This window comes from Pagrus pagrus (genome assembly GCF_965226575.1).
Source record: "Pagrus pagrus genome assembly, chromosome: 7".
Lineage (NCBI taxonomy): Eukaryota > Metazoa > Chordata > Actinopteri > Spariformes > Sparidae > Pagrus > Pagrus pagrus.
Genome location: NC_140191.1, coordinates 15,307,102 through 15,330,227, shown reverse-complemented (window position 1 = coordinate 15,330,227; position 23,126 = coordinate 15,307,102). Strand labels below are relative to the sequence as shown.

General features: G+C 40.7%; 2 protein-coding genes across 2 annotated transcripts in view; one reads left to right on the top strand and one right to left on the bottom strand.

Moving 5' to 3' along the window:
- The window catches only part of stx17 (syntaxin 17), a 13,904-nt gene extending 3,595 nt beyond the window's left edge, over window positions 1-10,309 (top strand). Inside the window, exons 4-7 of the mRNA XM_084357485.1 lie at window positions 1,918-2,235; window positions 3,371-3,421; window positions 5,935-6,021; window positions 8,754-10,309. Coding sequence (XP_084213611.1) covers window positions 1,918-2,235; window positions 3,371-3,421; window positions 5,935-6,021; window positions 8,754-9,011 — 714 coding nt within the window. The 3' untranslated portion in view covers window positions 9,012-10,309. The remainder of the gene's footprint in view (window positions 1-1,917; window positions 2,236-3,370; window positions 3,422-5,934; window positions 6,022-8,753) is intronic.
- erp44 (endoplasmic reticulum protein 44) lies at window positions 9,933-23,126 on the bottom strand. Its single transcript, XM_084357482.1, has 11 exons — window positions 22,962-23,126; window positions 19,865-19,937; window positions 18,941-18,980; window positions 18,431-18,546; window positions 17,424-17,608; window positions 17,192-17,307; window positions 16,883-17,057; window positions 16,029-16,140; window positions 15,518-15,659; window positions 12,695-12,797; window positions 9,933-12,602 (listed from the first exon to the last, which is right to left on the bottom strand). Exons 1-11 carry the CDS (start codon window positions 23,019-23,021, stop codon window positions 12,492-12,494), a joined length of 1,233 nt encoding a protein of 410 aa, XP_084213608.1. The 5' UTR covers window positions 23,022-23,126; the 3' UTR covers window positions 9,933-12,491.

The window sequence follows — 23,126 nt, the reverse complement described above, 5'->3', positions numbered from 1 at the left end:
CTGAAAATGTACAAAATGTGATTGCAGGTACAGCATAGCTGTGGTACAGGATCAGCTAGATTGACCTTTAAAATGGTGACGCAAGAGAAGGTTAGGAGCAACAAAAGGTTGTCTTATTCAAATCCAGCCACAAAGCGTTTGTTACTTGATCTAATTGAGCTGCAAAGTTTTATTTATTCTTGTAGCACATGCAGAAAGTGGACAAATGAACTCTAATCTATATTAATAATTTGGCCTCTGAAGAGCAGATGCTTCGATTTGGAAAGTTGATGTTACAAGAAGCCTCCACATCATATCAGGAGTAAAATACAGACTGTGCTTATCCTGTGCGAATGTGCCACAGGAAACACAAATGTGGGTTTGTAATTTCTAATTCGACTGAGATCCCCTGGTAATGTGAGTCCCATGCTAATAAGGCTATAGACTGGATCAGGTATTTAATGGTTCGCTATTGAAATTTTTTACAGGCCTATAAACAAACGAGAGTCAGAGATCTTTATTCATGGAAGAGCAGTTTGCAAGAGCTCACATTAGTTTTAGGTGGACTTTAAAGCTATATGTTTACATTTGTATTTGGAAATGAGAGAACAAAACAGGTTTGTATTTTGAATTACGGTGGGGTGAGAATAAGAACAGCACATTGCACAGCTGGAAGCCCTGCAGTTCAAGAAAATAGGATTATATAACCAAAATTGCTTCAAAAAAGTTACATAAAAACGCAAACAAAATTAACCCTCTGTATAGAAATTCTCTCTTAAAAATCAGGGCATGAAAAGAGCTGCTACCAAACCTCAAACGGACCGTCTCTTGTGTGTGTGTGTGTACTTGTTCACATGGTGGGTGTGAAATACCTCAGGGGATGTTGTTGCCTGGAAGCCACCATGTCTCTGAAGGTGAAATAACTCCAAACAGGCGCACACCTATCCTCTCACCATTACCCTGCAAACCCAAGGGACACACGCAGAGTGCTTTCCCGTGTCTTCACGGTGTTAATCCAGAGTAGGGGTTAGTCTACTCTGCATCAGATGTGTGTATATGTGTGTGTGTGTGTGCTTATGTTCCATAGCAAAGAAAGATAGATAGTCGGTATGTCTCTTTAGTCTGCCTGTCGTTTCTGCAATTTCATTTTTTTGTATCTGTCTGTCCTCACAGAAAGACAGACAGCAGTCTCTCACCCTTCTTGATGATTGACATTTACTCCCACTAGCCTAGCGCCTTGCTAACCCCAAGAGAAAAGCATAGACAAACTCAGTACCCCCGTCTTTACCACAGCAGCTACAGCCAACGAGAGGGGAGCAGAGTCAGTTTTATCATGAATATCTTCTATTGAGTGTGTGTTTGGTTGTTGTGTGTGTGTGTGTGTGTGTGTGTGTGAGAGAGAGAGAGAGAGAGAGAGAGAGCTCTAAACAGTTGTGGTTAATTTGTAGGCTGACAGGTGTCTGACCCAACTGTCTCAGTGTTAATCAGTGTGTTTTTCATTTTTATGCACACGAGGACGAGTGTATCCATGTATGTTTATTCATGGTGTGTAATTAGCAGAATGTGTTATCTGCAGTGCGTCGACCTCCTGAGCCCGGGTCGTGCTGTGGCCTGGAGGGCTGATGGCTGCGATGTAATCCTCCTGTCACCCTCAGGGCACGGTGGGATGTAGAGGGGAGGGGGCTTGTGTTCCCCAGCCTCAAATCTGAACCTTATTAAGCCCACACCCCAAAGCGCACACACATTTCTCATCGCTAGAACAGTTTAGTGGGATGCTGAACTTGTCAGTATGAGCACTTCCTACTGGGGCAACAAGAAAAAGCAAGAGAATTGGCTACGATTGTCAATTTTGTCCCGTGTTGATATGTTATATGTTGATAAATATAACCTCACATACAAGCTCACTGAGAAAAATGCTTCTCCTCTGTCACCCTGCAGCAGTTGAGAGCGAACATCAGAGAGATGGAGAAGCTTTGTTCTCGGGTCCGAGCCGAAGACGCCGACGCTCTGGAAGCGCTTGTCAAGCCAGTCAGAGACAGGGCGTCGACTGCCGCACGAGACTTCCTGCTTTTGCACTCTAACCCCGTGTCTCAGCCACCGCCACCTGCCGCTCAGCCGTCCAGCTGTGTGTCCGACAGCTGCCGCGCTGATGACGACATGGACGAGGAGCCGGTGTCTGGCAGGCAAATCCAGCTCCGCCTTCCAGAAATCCCTGCTGATCAGAGTGCAGCTGAGTCCTGGGACAACCTGGAGGAGGTGTGCATTTCTAGAACAGTAGTCTAACACACAGTATATATTTTTTCAAAGAAAACACATTTTTTGAATGTTATTTTTTTAAAGGAACCCTTTTTTGCTCATGTGTTTCTGTTTTAATAGTCCCTTAAATTTTGATACAGTATATGAGTTCAAGGGCTGGGCTACGAAATCTCCTTAAAAGCACTTCATACCTGCTAGGACTGGGTGACAAAATCAAATATCACAATATTTTTTTACCAAATACCTCAATAAATATTGTAGGGATGAGTATTGTTACTTTCATGAAAATTAATGTGAGATTTTTGATGAGCAGTCACCAGTAATGTGTTTTTTTAATGACTAAGTGGGTAAAGTCAAGTATTTGAACAAGTAAAACAGTCTGTTAAGTTCAGAAAATTACATCACAATATAACGATATCCAAATATGAGACAATATATAGTCTCACAATAACGCTGTAATGACAATATAATGCTCAGTCCTAGAAAGTCAAGGTTTTAGTTACTGTAAGCTTTAATTCCTTCCTTCAAATAAAATATTTAAATAGGGCCAGTTTTCAGATTTAACTCTGAGAGGCACTGCTCCAATCTAAGCTCTTGTTTTGTGACATCTTCCTCCATGTTTACATTATTTGTCTTTCTTTCCCTTGTCAATGTGATCATAAACAAAGGAGGTGAATGTATTATTTGAGTGCTGATTTTCTACCATTATAAATAACAAAACCAATAACAGGACCCTGAACCTGAAGCAGCTAAATGAAATTCATACATCATCAATATTATTGTTTATTATTTGTGATTCTTCTACTCTAATAAAATGTCTTCAGTGAAAAAGGCCTATACTGACAAATCAAAGCAAGAGTACAGAGGAAGTAGTTTCCATCCTGTCGGTACTAACGTTGCTATGGTTACATGCATTATTCATCACTATTGCAAGATTATCTAATGCAATTGACTCCTCTTACCTGTTCCTACAGACGCACTTTTTTCACGCCGTTTTACTGTCAAACATACAATTCCCATTGATATTCACCCTCTTTAGTCAATTCCAGACGCCGACAGTTTGGACGCACTGTAGCCGTAGATTTGTGTGATGAAGCATCACAATGAAATAAATAGTCATTTTTCTCTCTGTCAGGATCTGAAGGAGCTGTGTGGTTTGGTGACGGAGTTCTCTCTGATCGTCCATGTGAGTACAAACACGCAACTCTGCTGCGTGTTTCCTGGCTGCTACATTCACACAATCGCATGTCTCCATCTACATGTGTGCAGAGCTACCCCAGTGAACGAAAAACAATGTGACAGAGGCGGGTCGCTTATAGCGTTTCCAGGATGTGGTTTGTATTTGACCATGTGTGCTTGTGTTGCCTGGTAAGGCTCCTCCGAGAGGGAGGTTACACAGACCCGCTCAGGACAACCACTGGGGCCCCAGAGGCCTCTTCACCAAGAGATTGAGGAGGAGATGAGGAGGGCGCGAGGGAGGATTTGGGGGAGGACGGCAGGTTGTCCACAGGGGGAGAGGTGGAGGAACGAGGGATACGTCGGAGCAGGCGGAGAACAGACGGCGCAGATTATCAGTCTGTCCTCAGGGATGGAGAGGTAGAAGCAGGGAGGCTGGGTGGAGGAAGGAAGGAGAGATTAACAGTGAAAAGGAAAGAGAGAGTGAAGATGTAGTTAGGGTAAAAAAACAGATAGAGGCGGAGTGGGGGTGGGGGGGCAGAAAGAGCATAGACATGTTGTTGTGGTGTCTCAAGGGTGAAAAACGCCGTTAGGGGAGTAATATTCCAGCGCTCAGCCACAGTGGAAATAGTGAGTGAGCGAGTGAGTGAGTGTGGTTGTTTCTGTACATGCGTCATGTTAGTAACTGTTTGTGTTTGTCTGTCTTCTTATCTGTAGGTTTGTTTGTTTTTTTTATGTCTGCTCTCGGCGTTTACACAGTCATACATCTATCTCGTGTTTTTTCTACTCAGGTTCAAACTGACAAATACAGTATTTTAATTATTGACAAGTTGATCCAGTATGTCTAGTATTAGTAGCCTTAAGAAAAGCAGAATAGCTTCAAAACATATGTGTTTTTATTAGTCACGCAAATGGGAAAAATGTTTATTTTTTGATATTGAAATTATGTTATTGCAAAAAAATAAATATTAATCGCAAATAATTAATCATTTAATCAAAAGCTTACTTCAGCATTAGCTTCATCTTTATCAATAATGACATTTGACAGCTTTTAAACTTCTTGTATTTTTAGAAGGCCGTGAGGTAATGTTGAATTAAAATTGAATGTTTAAAATCCTTCTCACCGTGAGGGCCATTTAGCAGAGCTTTTAATCAGATCACAGTGTTCTCCTCGGCAGACAGAGTTTGCCCAGTTGTTATGGAGTTGTAGGAGTCAAAAAGTCCCTTTTTTGAGCCAACAACCACTGAATGGGCCATGTTCTACCAAGAACCATCGTCACACTCAAAACATGTGACCACATTAGAGGATAATACACAGGCTTAGATCAATGATTAGTTAATTAGTTGATCAACCGAAATTTAATCAGCAACTATTTTGATAATTGAATGTTTTCCTCATTTTTCTTTCTTCTCCTTCTTCTTCTTCTTTTCTTCTTTTTTTCTTCTTCTTCTTTGTCTTCTTCTTCTTAATATTATTATTATTATTATTATTATTGGGCATTTTCTGCCTTTTTTAAGATAGCAATAGTGGAGTGTTGACAGTGAATGTTTGTCACATTTATCACCCTCTTGCCCCATTTCAGCCATTTTTCTAAGCAGACGTGCCAAATATTTGATTGTTCCAGCCTCTCTAATAGGATTTGCTGATTTTCTCAGTTTTATTTCACTGAAGACTGTTTGATCGAATAATGTCACCTCGGGTTGTGGGGAATTATGATTTGGGCACTTTTCACTATTTTTTATGTTTGATTTTTTATTCATTTTTAACATTTTATGATTTATTAAGAAAATAATCAGCAGATCAATTTAAATAATCATTAGATGCAGCCCTATTATCTTAACATCCCAATAGTGCAGCTTTATTACATGGTTCTGCTTATGAGGGACAAAAAATGTGTCAGACTGGGAGGTTATGTGCAAAACTGCCATCTTAAGTCAGAATATGTTAACATTGGCGTTTGAGTTTGGTTTGTGGAGTTTGTGGAAGAGAATTTGTTGAAATAGACAGATCTGAATCTGTTAAATAATTTGACTTTTAGCTCAGAGTGAGGAGGTGAAAGAGGGAGAAGCGACACTGAGGAAAGACGAGGAAGAAGAGGAGAAGAGAAGTGCTCTGGTTGTTGTTTGGTCACTGTGTCCATCCAGCCCTCACATGGAGAGAGACAGCTGCCACTCTGAATATTTCATGAGATCTACACAATGCCACACACACACACACACACACACACACACACACACACACACACACATGCGCGCACAAGCACAAGCCCACACACCATAAGACCCCCATCCCCAGTTAAATCCCCTTGAATATACCTACAGCCTGCACTCACACTCACGCACACACCCTTCCTGTGTTAACCTGTGCTGTGAAGCTGAATTTGGACTGGTTAAAAAAAGCGTAATACACGACAGGTGGTTGCTCTGTCACACGTGTGTGTATATGTATGTGGATGTGCCTGCTTGAGTGTGTGTGCGTGTGTGTTAATATGTGTTTGTGTGTGTCTAACCCCTGTGCATCAGTCCCAGCAGGAGAAGATTGACAGCATAGAGGACAACGTCAACACAGCCGCTGCCAACGTGGAGGAGGGGACCAAGAGCCTGGGGAAGGTGTGTATGTGTGTGTGTACTGATGATTAGATGTGTGCGTGTGCGTGTGTGTGTGTAGTGTTTGGGAGATGGGGGAGATCGATGGCACTTTGCCTCCCAGCCATTCCACAGCGTTTGTCCCTATTGATCCACTCGAATACGGAGGAAAGCTGCAATTAAGGAAATAGAGAGAGGAGAGGGATAGAGAGGAGTGGAGGGGAGGAAAAGTGATAGAGAGGTAGGATGAGACAAGAGAGCGTGTGTGTGTGTGTGTGTGTGTGTGTGTGTGTGTGTGTGTGTGTGTGTGTGTGTGTGTGTGTGTGTGTGTGTAGCTATAAGGAGAGGTTTGAATGACTGTTTAATAGTTTTTCAAGAGCAGCATTCGGGCTTCCATTATCAATTCAATAAACTCTTCCACTGAGTGTAACTCAGAAGGACAACTCAGTGCCCTTCACACATATTACGCACTTGAAATGTTGAACTTTGCGTCTGTAATACCCAGAATGAATCACCTCTTTTTTGTTGGTCCACAGCAAACACACGCACACACACACACACACACACACAAGCACACCAGTGGAAGCAGTTTTCTGCCAAGGATTGTCTATCAAAAAAATATTGTGTTGTTTTCTAACTTTACTCAATGTTAAGAGAGACTAAAAGAAAGAAATGCTCGTCTGTCAGATGAGGTAGTCTATTTTGATCTTTGTTTTGTTCACACTTAAGGAACATAAAGGAGGTGTGAAGTAATGTAATTACAGACTCTCAGACGTGGTGATGACATAGAGTTGTGATTCTTGTGTGCTGAGGAAAACAAGTAAATGCAACGTACTGGAAAGTGAATTACCTGAAATGAAAAACAGCATTTTCACTGCTGTTTCTACAGTCTCCTGCCACAGTGGTCTAATCATCTGAATTAAAACATTTTTTTTTAAAAATGAATTCTCACTTGTATTGTTATTTAGCCATGCAGATGCTGATTGGTGTCAGCACCTAATTACAAATGAGCTGAGTTACATTTTGTTTGTGGTGCTCAAGACGTTGAATGATACAATTTGGCCCAATGGTTACTGCAGGTCCTTAAAAAGTCTTATATTGTCTTCAAGGTCCAATATGTAAGAATTGACACCCCTTGGAAAGTTATTTTAAGAAATAGTGGGCAGCATATCACCAGAGTAACCCCTAACTGCTGCTAACCGTAGCTGCCGCAAGTTAGTGGTGCTGCTCGTGGTCCAGACTGGGAGCTCCGAGTGGTATTACGAGGCAGGAGGGGCCAGGGGTAGCAGGTTAGCATGCTAACTTCAGATGATATCTCTGCAACACAATACATAGCATCTTTGTGTAAATGTTGTTTGACACAATGTCAAACCTGTGAATTAACCACGTTCTGTTGATAACATCTGTTATTTTTTCAATTTTTTAAAGCAAAATTCTTACATATTGCACCTTTGAATTTAGAAATATTATGCTGTAAAAATCCTTAAATAGTCATACATTTTAATTTTTGATGCCGAATTTCCATTACTCTGCTACACCTGTAAACAGTTTTCATTTGGACTATCTTTTTGTAGATCCTATGTGGGAAAAACTGTTTATCCAGAGTGACACATTGTGTCTAGAAAGAGACTTTACAATAATACAATTGGGAAAAAAAAAATGTATTATCAAAAAACGAATTATTTGACAGAGTAGGTTGGTTATAAATTGTAGGGTTGGGGGTTCAATCATTGGTTTCTCCGTGTCCGTGAGCAACACACCGATTTCCGAATTTCTCCCAGTATTTGTGTATGCATGGACCAAAAAACCAACTTTGGAAAAAAACCAATTGGATATAATTACATTTTTACTCATTTTGATTGTGATTCACTTGCATTGTCTTAGGATAACAGCAGTGATTTCAGAGTAAAACCAAAACAAACCTGCCTGGCTAGATACCAGTAAAAACTAAGAGAAATAATCAGTTTTTATAAGTGCACCAATCATTTAACAAAATGAACTTTACTCCAAACATTTATGAAATAAATGCCTCAAGTAATGAAATATTCTTTCTAAATGTTTATTTTAAATTAAATCCACCCAAATGGCGACACAAACAAAGGTTGACCTCCCTCTAAGGTCGCTGCTAGATGCAGAGGGCTGCACATTAGACGAGGGGGGTGTGGGGAGATAAAGCAGATGAGAGGGATGTCAGATGTTTTAACGTGTTTGAAAGCTTGTAATCTGTCATCAGGTCAAACAGCATTACACGCTCACACACACACACAGACACACACACACAACACCCACATTCCCTCCATCCTCTACAACCTGTGTGCCCGGAGTCCTTTTAACTCAGCTCAGATGAAATTAAAAACTCCCTCAACTGCCACAGGGGTGGGGACGCGCAATGCTAGCTTTTGAACTAGATTAATTTAATGGTGAAGTGTTAATCAAATGTGTGTCCCTGCGCGTGTGTGTGTATTATTAATTGTCATCAGCAAAGAGCACCTTCCACTCTGATGATAACAGCCGCAATAACACACAGGACACATCTCTCTGATTTCCCCTAAACGAAGATAATGAAAAGGCTTTGATGCAGCTTATGGAAGTGTCGATTTACATTTGCAGGCTTGTTTGTGTCCGTGATCATGAAAGGATAGACGCATCCAAACTCTATCGCAGAAGCCACAAAGTCCTAACGGCCTCCAAAGGTGTGTGTGTATACTTGGGTGTTAAATTAAACTCGAATGTCTCTCTTCCTCCTGTCTCTCTAGGCGGTGGGCTACAAGTTGGCGGTGTTGCCGGTCGCCGGGGCGCTGCTGGGCGGTGTGTTAGCAGGTCCAATTGGCCTGCTGGCCGGGTTCAAAGCTGCAGGGGTAGCTGCCGCTCTGGGAGGCGGTGCCCTGGGGTTTGCGGGAGGCAACCTGGTCCAGAAACAGCGCAAAGCCCGAGTGGAGCTACATATGAAACAGTTAAAAGCACTGCCGCCACCAGAATCACCATCTGAAGCTGAGTCGAGCAAGGATAAATGACCCAACAGTTCTTGTTAGTCGTCTGACCTCGAGTCCTGGGGTATCACTGTTGACTGACCGATCAGACCTCCTCACATTGCCCCAAAGAGACTCTATACATAAGCACTGCTGTGAAACGATGCCGTCATAACAGCCTTATTTGATGTTTTGGTGTGAATGGCCTGTCTGTGAGGACAGTTTTATAATTACAAATGAATTTTTTATTTTGAAAACAGCTAAGCAGTCTTTTACACTACAGATTAATTAATGTGTGGTTGGGTCGGCCTAATATGGCTGTTAGTAGCAAGTCTTATTACTAAAATAACTCTATGGCACCATATAATGTAAGTCATTCTGTCAAATGCAATCACTGTAAAGAACTCTGTTGTGTTCCTCGTGGGAGCATCTTTTTTTTATCAGATTTTTCTTTTGCAAAAGGGTTTTTCAGTTAACGAGTAAACATGTCTCAGTGTTCCTTTGAGGTGAGCTGCGACAGTTCAACAAATCAATTGAAAGCGAATTAAAGAAGCACTATATAGTTTTGGAGAAGAAATTCAAACTCTTCTTTTTAATATTTACAATATCAATGAGGTAATTATACAAACTAAGAAACTTTTGTCTTTTCCATAACTGAATAAACAAGCTGAAAATAAATAAATAGAAAATATAAACAAAGTAAAACAGTATGAAATTGTGTTGTCCTTTGAGGTCACTTTGTTTATTGAGTTTATTAAGTCACGAAAACAAAGAGTCTGTTTATTTAGGCATAAAAAAAATCACTGAAGATCTTTCTCTTGTAATTAAAATGTATTCCCCAAAACTACATAGTGCACCTTTCATGTCAAACATTTGCTGGTTCCAGCTTCTTAAATTGAATGATTTGCTGGTTTTCTTTGTAATTTTCTTTTTGAAGATGCCACTTTGGGCATTTATTTAAAAAAAAAAAAATGTCTTGACATTATAAAGACTAAACCATTAATCAATAATGAAAAAAATAACGATTATGCTGCCCTAGTTCCTCAATGTATTAACATCCTAATGTGAACAGATGTACTTCAAGAACGATGTATGGAGAAAATGTTTGCCTCACGTCACAGTGGTCTTTACCTAATGATGTAAATGTGGTCCTGCTTCTGCGTTTATGTAAATTATACTGTACATAGATAGACTTGTATTTGCAAAGTGTAAGAGCAAAATTGCACAAAAAGCACCAAAGTGCCACAGATCACTTCAGGGACTGGAGTGTGTGAAACTGCCATGTGTTGGATATACTGCTGCTGTTTTGTTGCCAAATAAAAAGGTTTCAACAGTTAATGTCATTCAGTGGATGAACAGTGAAGTTCAGAGACACGACATACAAAGTATCAGACAACACGACATCTTGTAAAATGGTTTTTAATTTACTTCTTTTTTTTTTTTACTCTTCTTCCCCTCTGAGATGACTGGCTTTAGAAATGGTATCGTACTCCCCCTCTTGTTGCTCTCCTGTATGTGGGCTGATATGTCACTATGCAGGCATCTGTTGGCTTCTATGGAAGGGCAGGACGCACAGTACAAACCTAGCAACGGGTCCCCCATACTCTTAACTCTCCCATAATCTGGCTTTTGGATTCACTCACGCTCAGTGGAACAGTGGGATTTAGACTTGTACCAAAACCTCAAAGACATATAAAGAGACAAAACCAGTTTTAAGAGAACTTGTATAAAGTGGCAGACTTTAAATTTCCACCGTTCATCACATGGGGTTTCCCCTCTCGTCTCGCTGCTTTTTTTTCTAAAAACACTGGGAAGGACGCAGTCTTTTCTACCCCAGCATGATGACATTTGACAACAGGTAACAGCAAAAACAACAGCCATTTCATACATTTCATTATCATGTTAGAGTACACCATTTCAAATCCTTTTTTTTTTTTTGTTCCTCTTATTTCCTGGGATCACAACTCAGAGGTGTTACGGCAAATACCGTGCCTTTAAAAGGTATCCAGCCCGCTTTGACTTTTAATGTTTTACGGTTTTACAGCAAGTGGAGGTAATCAGAATTTCAGACACTAAACAACACAAAAAAAGACTCAGATTTTTCCGGATTGGTCTTGGGAACAAAATAAACAAAAATTCTTGATTGCATAAGTATCCATGTCCTTTGAGACAATACTTAATAGAGGCACATTTGGCAACAGTTACAGCCTTCAGTCTCCTTCAACAGGCATGTAACAACTTTACACATTTGGACGCTTCAGTCAAGCTACTCATACTTTGAGTGAATAGCAATTATCAAGACCTGACAAATTCTGGATTGGATGTTTTCCTATGGAGATTTGGCTCTTTGTGAAATATACGTCTATAGTTGTACATTTTCACCAGCATTTTGTTGTGTTTTGCTGCATCAGTTTAAATTCTACCGCCACAAGCCGTCCTGGGCCTGCTGCAGAAAAGCATCCACACAGCATGATGCTGCCACCACCAGGCTTCATGGTGGGGATGGTGTGTTATTAGGCCAACACTAAAACACACAGAATTTATTTTGAAGGCTAAAATCTCATTCATCATTAAAGTATTTTTTCTATTAATTTTGACAAAAGAAATCCTAATTACATCAAATGTGCTTCAGTGTTGTAAAACAGTAACACATAAGAAAAGGTGCAGCGGGGGGATACTTTCTATAAGCACTGTGAGAGACATCATAATCTATAACCATTTATTACCAGGGAGAGAAGGGGTGCATCTCAATAGGCTGGAGTAGCTATGTCTCTTTATCTTCTGTCTCAAGTCTCAAGGTTTGAAATTATGTTTCCCCTACCAAGTATTTCAAAATATTTTTCTATTCCTTCAGAAGTGTGTGTGGAGAAGATATGGAGAAAAAGCTACTTCAAACAGGCATATTGTTATAACTTGTGCTATACAAATGAATTAGACTAGAGTTGATCATATTGAGATGCAGCCATGAGGTCGGTGAGACTAAAGAAGCGTCTCTTACCAGACAGGCTGAACTGGACTACCCACAGATAAGAACCGTACGACTGGAGTGAGGGAACTGCTCTGGGGTTGTTTTTTTTCCTACAAAAAGCCGGGTGATGAAAGAGAAAGGAATAAAATAAAGAAAACTCTGCATTTAATTTAGACCGACAATGAGACTCCCATGTAGCACAAACATATTTACAAGCTCCAAAAAATAAAAGTAAAAACACGTCTCTTGATGTCCTAATGCCCCTAACCCCTGCCCACACGCTTTTTCTTCTTTACCCCACTTCCGTTTGATCCAAAATAAAAACTGTACGTGAAAGAGTTATGAAAATATAGGTTATTCCAACATGGTTGTGTCGTGGACTGTACTCCTTCTCCTGTTCTTCTTTTTCTCCTCCTCCTTCCTCTTCACCGTCTCTCTCTCTTCAGTAAGGGTGTTGGGTGTTGCTGTTCTGTCCCGCTGGCCTGTCCCAACCCTAACCCCCTCCCTGACCCCGGGGCGTGGCATTGAGTCACAGGATCACTGGAAGGCTGTTGAGGTCACAGCTCGTCGCGGTCCCGTCTGAGGATGGTGTAGCGAGTCTCGCTGGGCGCCAGTTTCTGGAATGAGCTCCCTGGAGGGCTGCTGGCCACCTCTCCTCCCGTCTCCTCCTGTGAGCCAAATTCAAAAAGTCAAGTCTCGCATGACAAAGCAAAAAACACTTTTAAGGACTCTATAAAGTAAAGCTGATGCTGATGTTGACCTGTCCAGGCGTGCTATCTGTGGGATCAGGACCGTGGTGAAACTCTCTGTGTAGCTTTCCGGAATGAAGGTCGAGCACAAACTGTCTCAGCTTGCCAGGAAAACTGGAAAAAACACAGAAACACACATTGGACTTCATGGAAGAACAGTTTTTGATTCTTAACCAAAATCCCTACTTTTTTGTGAGGCTTGTAACAATTTCAGCCTGCTGGGTTCCACCTATTCACGAGTCGGTGCATGTGCATAAAATTAAATCATTAACATAATCGCCCCAAATTGCTTTACACGACTACCTGTTCAGCTGTTTGAAGTCTCATTCACAAAAATGTGAAGAAGAAAAAAATCTTCACACCACTGAGCTTCATGTCGTGCTGTTCGAAACCAGTCAGTAGTTGTATTAGTGGACCTGAAACTATTAGGAAATATTAATAGTGCAGCTGTCAACGCCTTCACCAGAGCAGCGTCGTACTGTACAAAAAATAAAGAGGAAATGGTATGACATGCTAAATGGTATGCATTTATGCATTGAAGTGCTTTCTTCTTTAGTGGACAAAGGTCTTTACAATTTAGCCTCTCATTCACCAACTCACATAGCAATGTTGGGTGAGCTGCCATGAAACGCACTGGCCAACCTGCCTGCCAGGAGCAACTTGGACAGAAATATCTTGTGTTGTTGATAACTTTCCTAGACAACTACTGAGTTGTAATGCAAAAATATGCCTAAAAATTAAGAAAATCTCATAGGGAAAGAAGTGTTCTCATGATGACGATGTGGTCTGAACAGATTTTAATTTAACATTAATTATTTAAGTTATTTTTAGGTCAGTAGATGACTATCTGTACTAGGGCTAGACCGATTAGGCAGCTTATCAGGGCCGATATCCAGCATTTTCCCGATTATCGTAACTGTGTTTTTTTTAAGTCAGACTGCCGATAACATAAATGAATTTAAAATGTATTACTTGACTCTGATGCAGCATCCTCCCTCTATCTGTAGTCACCACTCTGTGGTTTAACATCACAAGTAATAGCCTCTCAACACTAGGTTTGGGCAATATCAAAAATTATATTTCACAATATCGTCTTGCCCAAATATTACAACAGACCATATTATCGGCACTTGTCCGCTTGGCCTCTGAGGTGAGACTGCAAATTTGTGTTATTGGCCAGCGAAGGTAACACCATGCAGCCTCATTCAAATCCCTTGGCTCATCATTTTCTCCCGCTTTAAACCTGAAATATTGTCAAATTGGTGAGCTGGCATTCTTCTGAGAAACTGAGTACTCCATGCCTGCATGTTAAATCGCTCCGTGCATGCCGCCACATCAGGCCAGTCAACCTGTAGTAACGCTGCCACGACAGCTCTGCATGCTTTTTCTTTTCAAAATAAAAGCCTGAAGATGCCCTAACAGCTGTTGGATATTCAATATTGTGAAAAATATTGTGTATAATGGCAAATAGTGTGATATTCGATCATATCTAATATCGGCCCAAGTCTAATCAACACTAAATCATCTGAAGCTGCAAAGTAACTACTAACTTAAGTTATCAAACAAATGGAGTGGAAGTTTAAAGGAACAAAAATTGGAAATACACCAATAAGTACCTCAAAATTTTACAGTACTTGAGTTAACATCACTATTAATTCTTAATTTTGACACACGATTTTCATTTTTTACTAGACAGTGTCTCCTGGATTAATGATAATAGGTGACAGTCTAGACCGCTCATGAATTTCTTTTGTACTAAGAGAAAATTCTGAATTCAAATATAATAGTGAACCCAACAAATTCTTTTAAATAACTCATACGTGGCACTTCAGAGCCTGTGTGTTAGTACGAGTGCTTCTTTCATGAGGCCCATTAACTGTGTGTTTGACAAAGGCATTCCTACACACAAAGTTCAGCAATAAAGACAGACCTGCTTGAACTACAGAGCAGGTCCGAGTTGATATGAGACAAAACAGCTCGTGGCAGCAGCAGAGGACATTATTCCCTGCGGACGTGTCATGAAGCAGCATTAATCCATATCAACGCTGTCCTGTGAAGTGTGCTTATTAACGACAGGTCATGAGCTGTTGTCATATCACACAGGCGGAGCTGTTCCCCAGTCGCAGCTAACCCCGTGTGTCAGAGCAGCATGCAGACACACACGCACACACGCGAACACATAGATATATATATATAACATACACTGCACTAATGTAATTACAAGCTGTGTGCCACATGCAGTGGTGATGTGATGTAATTAGGTTGTGGAGGGCTGGTCAGTCCTCGGGGCTTCTGTCTATCTGATCAGACTCTGATTGGGAGGCTGGGGGAGGCAGAGTGGTGGGGGACAGAATAAATAAGATTAAATTAAATTAGACTGGATTAGTTTAGCACTTATTGCACGTGCCAAATCATGTCACATTAGCTCCGGTGTCCTGGCCCATTCATAAAGGACAGATTTTAGGAGGTGTGACATTTCTCTGCTGTTGAATGCACAGTGAATTATGGCGTGTGTGTATGTTTGTGTGTGTGTAATGAGATTAACTTTATTTAAGGAGATTTTGTAATGAACAATTTCAGTGATCAAAAATGTCCAAAAGAATGCTGACCTGACATGTGGATGATTCATGTGTTAATTACAGACGCATTTGTGGGGAGTTTTCATTAATATTAGGCCGTTTCTTTCTACATGAAACAATTACCAGCCCATTTTTGGTCTATTTTATTTTTAGAATTAAAGGAAGATGCACATGTGGTGGTATTGCAAAAGAAATAAAATATGTAATGCAGTGTCAGATTGAGTGAAGAATTTAAGAGTGAAAGGTGGTACTTACTTGAGGTCTTTGAAGTCAGGAAACACATACATGTGTCTGAAAGAGTCTATAGCGATGACGGGACAGTCAGCAGGAGTTTTCTGGATATGGAGGAGAGGATGGCGGAACTTCTCGCAGTCTGCGTGCAGGAAGTTTATAGAACCTGAGGAGAACATATAAATGTAATGAACATCATATCTGTACACAGGGCTGTTTCACTCAGGAGTGACTGAAACGCACATTCCTGACAGGTACAAAACAGTGTTGTCACAATGCTGAATATCTGACTTCGATACAATACCTTGGAAAATATCACTGGGGTCATAAAATTTTAGATTTTTCTAAAAGGTAAATATAACAAAGCTTGCATATTGTGTGTTAAGAACATCAGCATCTAAGTTAATCTATTTAGGAGGAGACTGGGCTGTCTAAACGCTACAGCGATGCATGTGTGAACTCACTGTTGGAGAGGAGAATGAAAAAAACAACTGGTACAGGTGTATTGATACTGTGAACAATGTCACACACTCACCTTTCTCGCCAATGAGCTGGCGAGCTACTTCATGTTGGAATTTCTCTAAGCTCTCTCCGTCTTCTTTAACATGAAACAAGATCAGGAAAGGGATTCCTTCTTCAGTCAGCTCCTGGAAAACACGCGCACACAAACACACACAGAAAGCGTCAAAGACAGATGGACTACCCACAGGCACCATAAATACCCTCCAGGCTGGCTTGTGTGTAAATATCCATGTGTGAATCTACATTTGTCGCAAAAATTCAAGGAAGATGTCGAACTTCTACGAAACCAAGGAGCTGATTGTTGTTGTTTTTTTTTTAAAAAAAGGGGGCAAAGACACACACTCTTGTGTACTTGGGTGGAGCTGAGGTTGAGCAGGACAAGAGTTTTAGGTTCCTGGGAATCAACATCGAAGAGAACCTGTCATGGTCATCACACATATCCACACTGGTAAAGAAAGCTTGGAAACGGCATTATTGCAAGAGAAAGCGTCCTGCCTTGAAACATCGCAGACTAGCATGATGTGATGAGCACGTCCAGGACAGGAAGACTCTGCAGTGGGTGATTAAAACCACCCAGAACATCACTGGATTCTACCAATTCTAGCAGGCATACCCAGCCTGCCACAGCCTGTTTCCCCTGCTGCCGTCTGGCAAGTGATAAAGAAGTACACACTGCCGTACCACCAGACTACAGGGCAGCTTCTTGCCTCAGGCTGTGAGACTCCTTATCTCATTCTCAACACTCTCTACACTCTTATGTAATTTTTGTTTTGTAAGTGGCATAAGAGAACTAGAACAAGCATTTTGTTACACAACAAAGATTGTTATGATGCTGACAACACTCAGTAGAAAAAGCAGGTAACAAACCTCTCCATTTTCAAAGGTGATCTCCCTGACCAGAGGCACACACTTGTCCTGGGCCCAGGCGTAGGTCAGGTCAAAGTTGTTGAGTGAGCCGAGGTAGACCATATCAGGGGCGCTCTCCCCCATAGGCTTGTAGATTACATTGTCACCACTGAAGCGCTCAGGCTCAGATACAGTACTGTGAGAGTAAAGCAGTTAAAAAATGTTTTAAGTTAAACAGAAATTGAAGAATGACTAAAAACTAAGCCTCTGATATCAACTCTACACTACATGTGGGCTTCATTTGAAGGATTATGGAAAATGGAGTCTCACCCAAATGCAGCCAAGAAAGTGCAGTCGTCTCTAAGGATGTTGGCAACCTTTCCATACGTGTGGTAGTTATCGGAGTCCTTTGTTTCAAAGTAACCTATGATGTTTCTCTTGCTCCTCTGTTGAATAAGAAAACAAAAAAAGGTTGAGAGAATGATACACTTTTATTTACAATAACAGGAAATGTGTAATGTTTTATAGACACTGTGCGTGTGTGTGCGTGTTTGCCACTCACATCAACAGCATTAACCTCCTCCAATGAGTGTATCTCTTTCACGGGGTCGACCTGCTGCTGGCGGATGAAGTCAGCGATGGCCGCCACCGACCTCTGACCCCTGTACTCCCTCTTCATCATCATCCCATTGCGGAACAACTTCAATGTCGGATACTTGGTGATGCGGTACCTCTGGGCTATGTCCGCTACGCAGAGGCAGAGGAGAAGTTAAGTAAAGAAGGACAAATCAATTGATGAAGAGGAAGAGGCAGAGTAAAAACACATGGGGATGGGTGGATGAGGAGCAGAGCGGTGACAGAGACGGCAGTTAAACCTGAAAACACTGCCTTCAGTCAGCTCTGAGCTCTGATCTCCCACATGAAAGCTGCCCCCCGCCAAGAGTAAATATTCTCTCTGCACACACTGAATGAGTGCGTGTGTGTGTGTGTGTGTGTGTATGTGGCAGGTGTCAATCTCCCTGTGGGGTGTCTCTAAGCCTCCCGTCTTCACAGGAAGCAGCAGTTTTGTCATTAGTCTTCAAACAGTTTGCAGGTCATCAATAATTCTCTTTAATTTGCTTTATCTCAAAAGGCTGAGGCGGGCGGTTTATGTGTCTGTGCTTTGGTGTTCTGGGCATCTATGTGTACATATGTGCATCAAATATAGTACACAGTAGAGTGTGTGTGCCTTTTTAGCTGCCAGTATATAGAATGAGGGTGTTGTAGCATTACATCACCATAAAAAACAACCACCCCATACACAAATACTACTATACTAATACTGAAATGTAAATAATAAACATTTTCCAAGTTTCAGCTTTAAAATTACTGAAAATACTTTTTGTGTGTGTGATTTTTACATCAGTATGAAATTAAATACTTTTAGCTGTTGATCAAATTAATTTATAACATGGTTTTGGTGTCTTGTGATGGCCTTTTCTCATCATTTTCATTTTTTTATCTGGATGTTCTGCACTTTTCTTGTCATTGTTAAAAAAAATGAAAAATAAAAAGGTAAGTAATACTCACAGTGTTGGTCACAGTCGACACGGGCAAACACCACCTGCTTGGTATTAGGGAACTCCTCCCGCACTATGTTAGATGCTTCCTCGAAAATTGGATGGAGCATCTGACTGAACCTGCACCTGTATGGGGGGTTGGTTGGAGTGAGTGGTGTGAGGTCAAAAGGATTTCCATAATTTGTGGGTAAATGAAATAGATTTTTCTTTCAACCACAGGATTACATTTAGCAGTATATGACTATGTTGTTGAATGATTTTTGCCTATCACAGTTCCATCATCCATCCATTAATTAGACCGGCTTAGAAACATATGAGATTAAAAACAGACGCACTATGTAAAAATCCTTTAAAAATAAATCAACAAAATCTCTTCTGCGGATGAAAGCAATCTAATTATACTTATTGCACCATGTGCCATTCATAGGAAATGTCTGCATCATGAGCAAAATCCAATTTAAATATCCTTGAGATATTATACAGAGGTCCAGTGACTGTAGGACAGAAACAACGCACTTACCAGTCTGCGTAAAAATTCACTAATGCCACCCCAGCATTATCTGCAATTCAACACACACACAAACAGAGAATTAATATGTATGACTCTATATATAACCAAATACACTCATCAATGTATGTTTTGATAGTAGAATTAATTAATTAGGCTTATTAATCATAAAACCCCTCAGTTTTTAGTCACTGAAGGGAAAAACAAAACAAGAAAGCACTTACTGATGAAATCACACTAAATGATTATTTGGTGAAAAGGTAAGCCAAAGGCCAGTGACTATCAATGATGTGGGAAACAATTTTAAGATAACAGTAAGGAACACTACTATTAATAACTTTCTCTCCAGGTTATCCAAACATTTTAGTTACCACATCTGCTGAATATTGGAAAATATGTGGAAGGCGTGTTGGAAAATCTGAGAGGACAGCAATGGGTGTGGCAAATATGATGACATGTGTTGGATGGAATCCAGGAAAGCTACAATTTTCCTCTCCTACTCACAGGTCAGATCTGCACCTACAACTAATTACTTAATGGGCTGTCTATTTCCTTGGGCACCATATTTCACAGAAATTTATCAAGTGATTTTTGTGATATTCTGCTAAGACAACAAAGATGGTCTTTAAAATAATTTTAAACACAACTTAGAAAAAAATAGTAGACAATATCGAACTGACTGAGTGTTAAGGAAAAGATTGACATTTTGGGAACTATGCTTATTAGCTTTCTAGCCAAGAATCAGATGAGAGAGACATGCCGTTTCCCTGTTTCCAGTCTTCATGCCAAGCTAAGCCAACCAGCTGTTGGTTGTAGCTTCATGAGAGTGGTATTGATCTTCTCACCTAACTCTCAGCGGGCAAGTGAATTAGCGCATTTCCCAAAATGTCAAACTATTCCTATAAGAAACTTTGACAGTAAAGTGTGATGCCTTACTTAGGACATCATCGATGTTGGCTGAGTCCAGACTGGTGATTTCTGCTTGTCCAGGAGTAGAGAGGCCCATCACCTACAGACACACAGGGGAAAAGAGATACATCAGCAATTACAACATAAAAACACTATGTGAGGTAGGGGAGGAAAGATTCGGAAGATGTTTGACTAAGATAAGAAGAGCTGTTATTGACGCCCAGAGACAAAATTCAGTATCCCAAAGACTGAGTGAACCAACAGGTCTGTCAATACACTGTAATCAAGGTATCTACAGACTGAGTCAACTGAATACAAGCACCCAAAGTGTTAAGGACAGACCATAGTACCAAACTCCTGCCTCAGCACACATAACACACTATGGTATTGCTTCATGCAATCCTATCAATGTATACAATAATAAAAAAATTTATGCAATATTTAACATTTCTAGCTGTATGCAAATATGATGTCATTGAGGAGATTAGCCATGGCGTCCTTTGAACAAGCAACTTTCTCCAACTCCTACGGTGGGACGCCCAATGTGTCCCAGGAAACCTGAGCGGTGTCATCTCTCCAGTGATTCCTGGATCAGTTGTTCCTGGTACCGGCCTAAATATACAGTAAACAATGCCACCTTTGGCTTGTCCATCCATGCAGAACAAGATGCAAATTATGCTCTCATGATTCCATGTACAAATAATAACTCCTTGTGGCCTGGTTCCTTGTGTGCATGTAAATGTAGACTGCATAAAGGCTCACATGTGGAGACGATGGCGTGCGTTACAAAATAGCAAATTATCAAATATCTTGTACATCTTCACTGGACACCTGATGAAGATCTATGCCATGGCTGATCAAAGATTGATGTTTTTATCCCCTTCATATTTCCTGTTTCTCCTGTACGTCCTGAACTTCTGAAGAGTGTTTTTTTGTTACGATATCCGTACCTTTTTCCTTTAACAAAGAACTTAGACACACAGTATTTTTTTTTACTTTGCAAGGTGTGAAAAGACTTGGAACAGTGCATCAGCAGCTATTTCATACTGTGTTGCGCCTAAATATCTCCAGAGGGTATCCAGACTACATCAGCCATCATTTGTCAATGAGTCAGCAGCACTTAATATGAGCTCCACCTAGATCATTTATCTCTTCACCAAATACTAGAGCATGAGCTTAAGGCCAAAGGTTTCATTCTGGTGCCACGTTCTGTATTTGAGTTGTCTTTCAGTTTATTTCTATGCAACATACCACAAATAATCATAGTCTTAAGAAATTCTCAGTTGCATGTTGATGATGTAATCAAAAATGACTGAATACACATTTTAATCACTGTATGACCCTAAATCCACAATCCGTCACCTCTATGGTAAATGTAAAAGAGCATATAATCTCTGCTCACATCATAGTAAAAACATTTTCATCATCAAATATCTCTGACATAACATTAGCTGGTGCCTGGGACAGTATTTTAAGTTAGGAAAATAAACTCCTGCAGCCATCCAGTTTTCTTTTGTGCAACTTCCTGGTAGCACTCAAAAAGGAGCAACCTTGTAATTATGATGCACCAACTGGGGATTCCTGAAATCCAGCTCTGATCGCAACACTGTCTAAAACAATCCTGTATGAAAGAGATCGGCACGGAGAAAATTTAAGGGCTGTGCTGACTCAAGCTCCTCTTTGAACAGGATATGTCACATTCATCCTCCCTGAGGCTGTGACAAAATCAGATAGCACTACCGGTTCTAAGAAAAATAAAGCCCACAAAAAAAGTAAAACAGCCAGAGATCACACTGCTTTAGGCTTTACTACACATAATGTAACTGAACTTTTGCTCACACACAAACCAACAGTCAGTAGTTAAAAAGTCCATTAGTTCAGTGTTGTTAATGTTTCCTGATATGAAATCTGCACTCTCACTTCCTATTACTTCAATTACTGACTGATCTGAATCAACATTTTTTGAATAAATGACTGCTAATCAAGTGAATGAGATGTTAAAATAGTGAGAGAGAAAAAATGCACATCACAATTTTTAGGAGCCCAGGGTGATGTCCTGAAATTGCTTCTTTTATATAAACAATAGTCCCAAACCAAATGACATTCAATGTAAAATGATATAAGACATAGAAAGGCTGAGAATATTCACATTTGAGAGGCTGGGACTGGTGAATGTTTAGCATTTAAGCATGACAAATGACTAGAATATGTTTCTTGAATCCCTTTGAAAGTTTAACTATCTCAACATTTACATTAAAATACAGTCCCTGTGCTTTTATGCCATATAAGATGGCACAGCTGCACACTGATATGAAACGCCACCGTTGCTGTAATAAGACCAGTGATAACACTGCTCTTCAGCTCTAAGACAAGTTTTAAGTTTTCATTTCAGGCCCAAACTCTCACAACAGCAGAACTACTGCGCTTTGCCCAGTTCCGGGTTGTCAGCCAATAAGAATGAGCCACAACAGAGGAATTCACCAACCGGCGAGCATCATTCAGAGACACATACAGACACACGAAGAGTCCGACAATAAACCCATGAATCCGTAAAATAACAAGAAATAAGCTTGATCAAACACAACAGACAAACCCATTTAATAAACAAAATGCTTAAACTAGCCATGCTAACAGTTATTCTCTCACTGTTGTCATTAAATGGTAGTTAGCACCCAATGCTAGCTGGATGCTTTACCCCTCAACAAAGTTATCATGAGTCCAACTTTAGCTCATTATCACATTTTGGAATAAACAGCCAGGTGTGCGAGTAACACCTCGATTAGATCAAATGGATTATGGTTAGTTACAACACTACAGCTAACGTTACTCAACACTACCGGCTAAGTTGACATTGCAGCTGGATAACTTGATTAGTTATTGGAGTCGTTCGATGAAACCCAGTCAAAGGGCCTCCTCAATGAACCTGCTTAATAACTACACTTTTAGCAGCGAGTGAACTGGCTCGCTAGTCACCTCAAAAAGCCACTTTAAAAGCCACGTCTCATGTGAGCAGTTAGCTAGCAGCTAACTATCCAGCAGCAGGCTGCCCAACGTTACTTAGCTAACGCTAGCTTGTAGCTAAAAGCTGTTGGTGCATGTTCCAAGCGGAGATACAAACGCTTACCAGCAGTATAACCGTGACGAAGCGGATGTCGAGACGGGGAGATATTGCTAACAGTTTCATTGTACAGTATAGTTATTGGAGGTGGTGGTGTTGAGTCTTCCCAGTCTGTCTCGACGCCGCTCTTTACTGCAGCAGGAAGCCGACGGCGAACCAACCTCACTGTGA

Bases quoted from the DNA above. Each gene is read 5' to 3' on its own strand.
- erp44 (XM_084357482.1), bottom strand. From the start codon at position 23,021: ATGAAACTGTTAGCAATATCTCCCCGTCTCGACATCCGCTTCGTCACG. The intron at 19,938-22,961 runs GTAAGCGTTTGT...GTGTGTCTGTAG, and splicing joins TCGTCACGGTTATACTGCTG to GTGATGGGCCTCTCTACTCC. The intron at 16,141-16,882 runs GTTTGTTACCTG...CGTGTTTTCCAG, and splicing joins TCACCTTTGAAAATGGAGAG to GAGCTGACTGAAGAAGGAAT.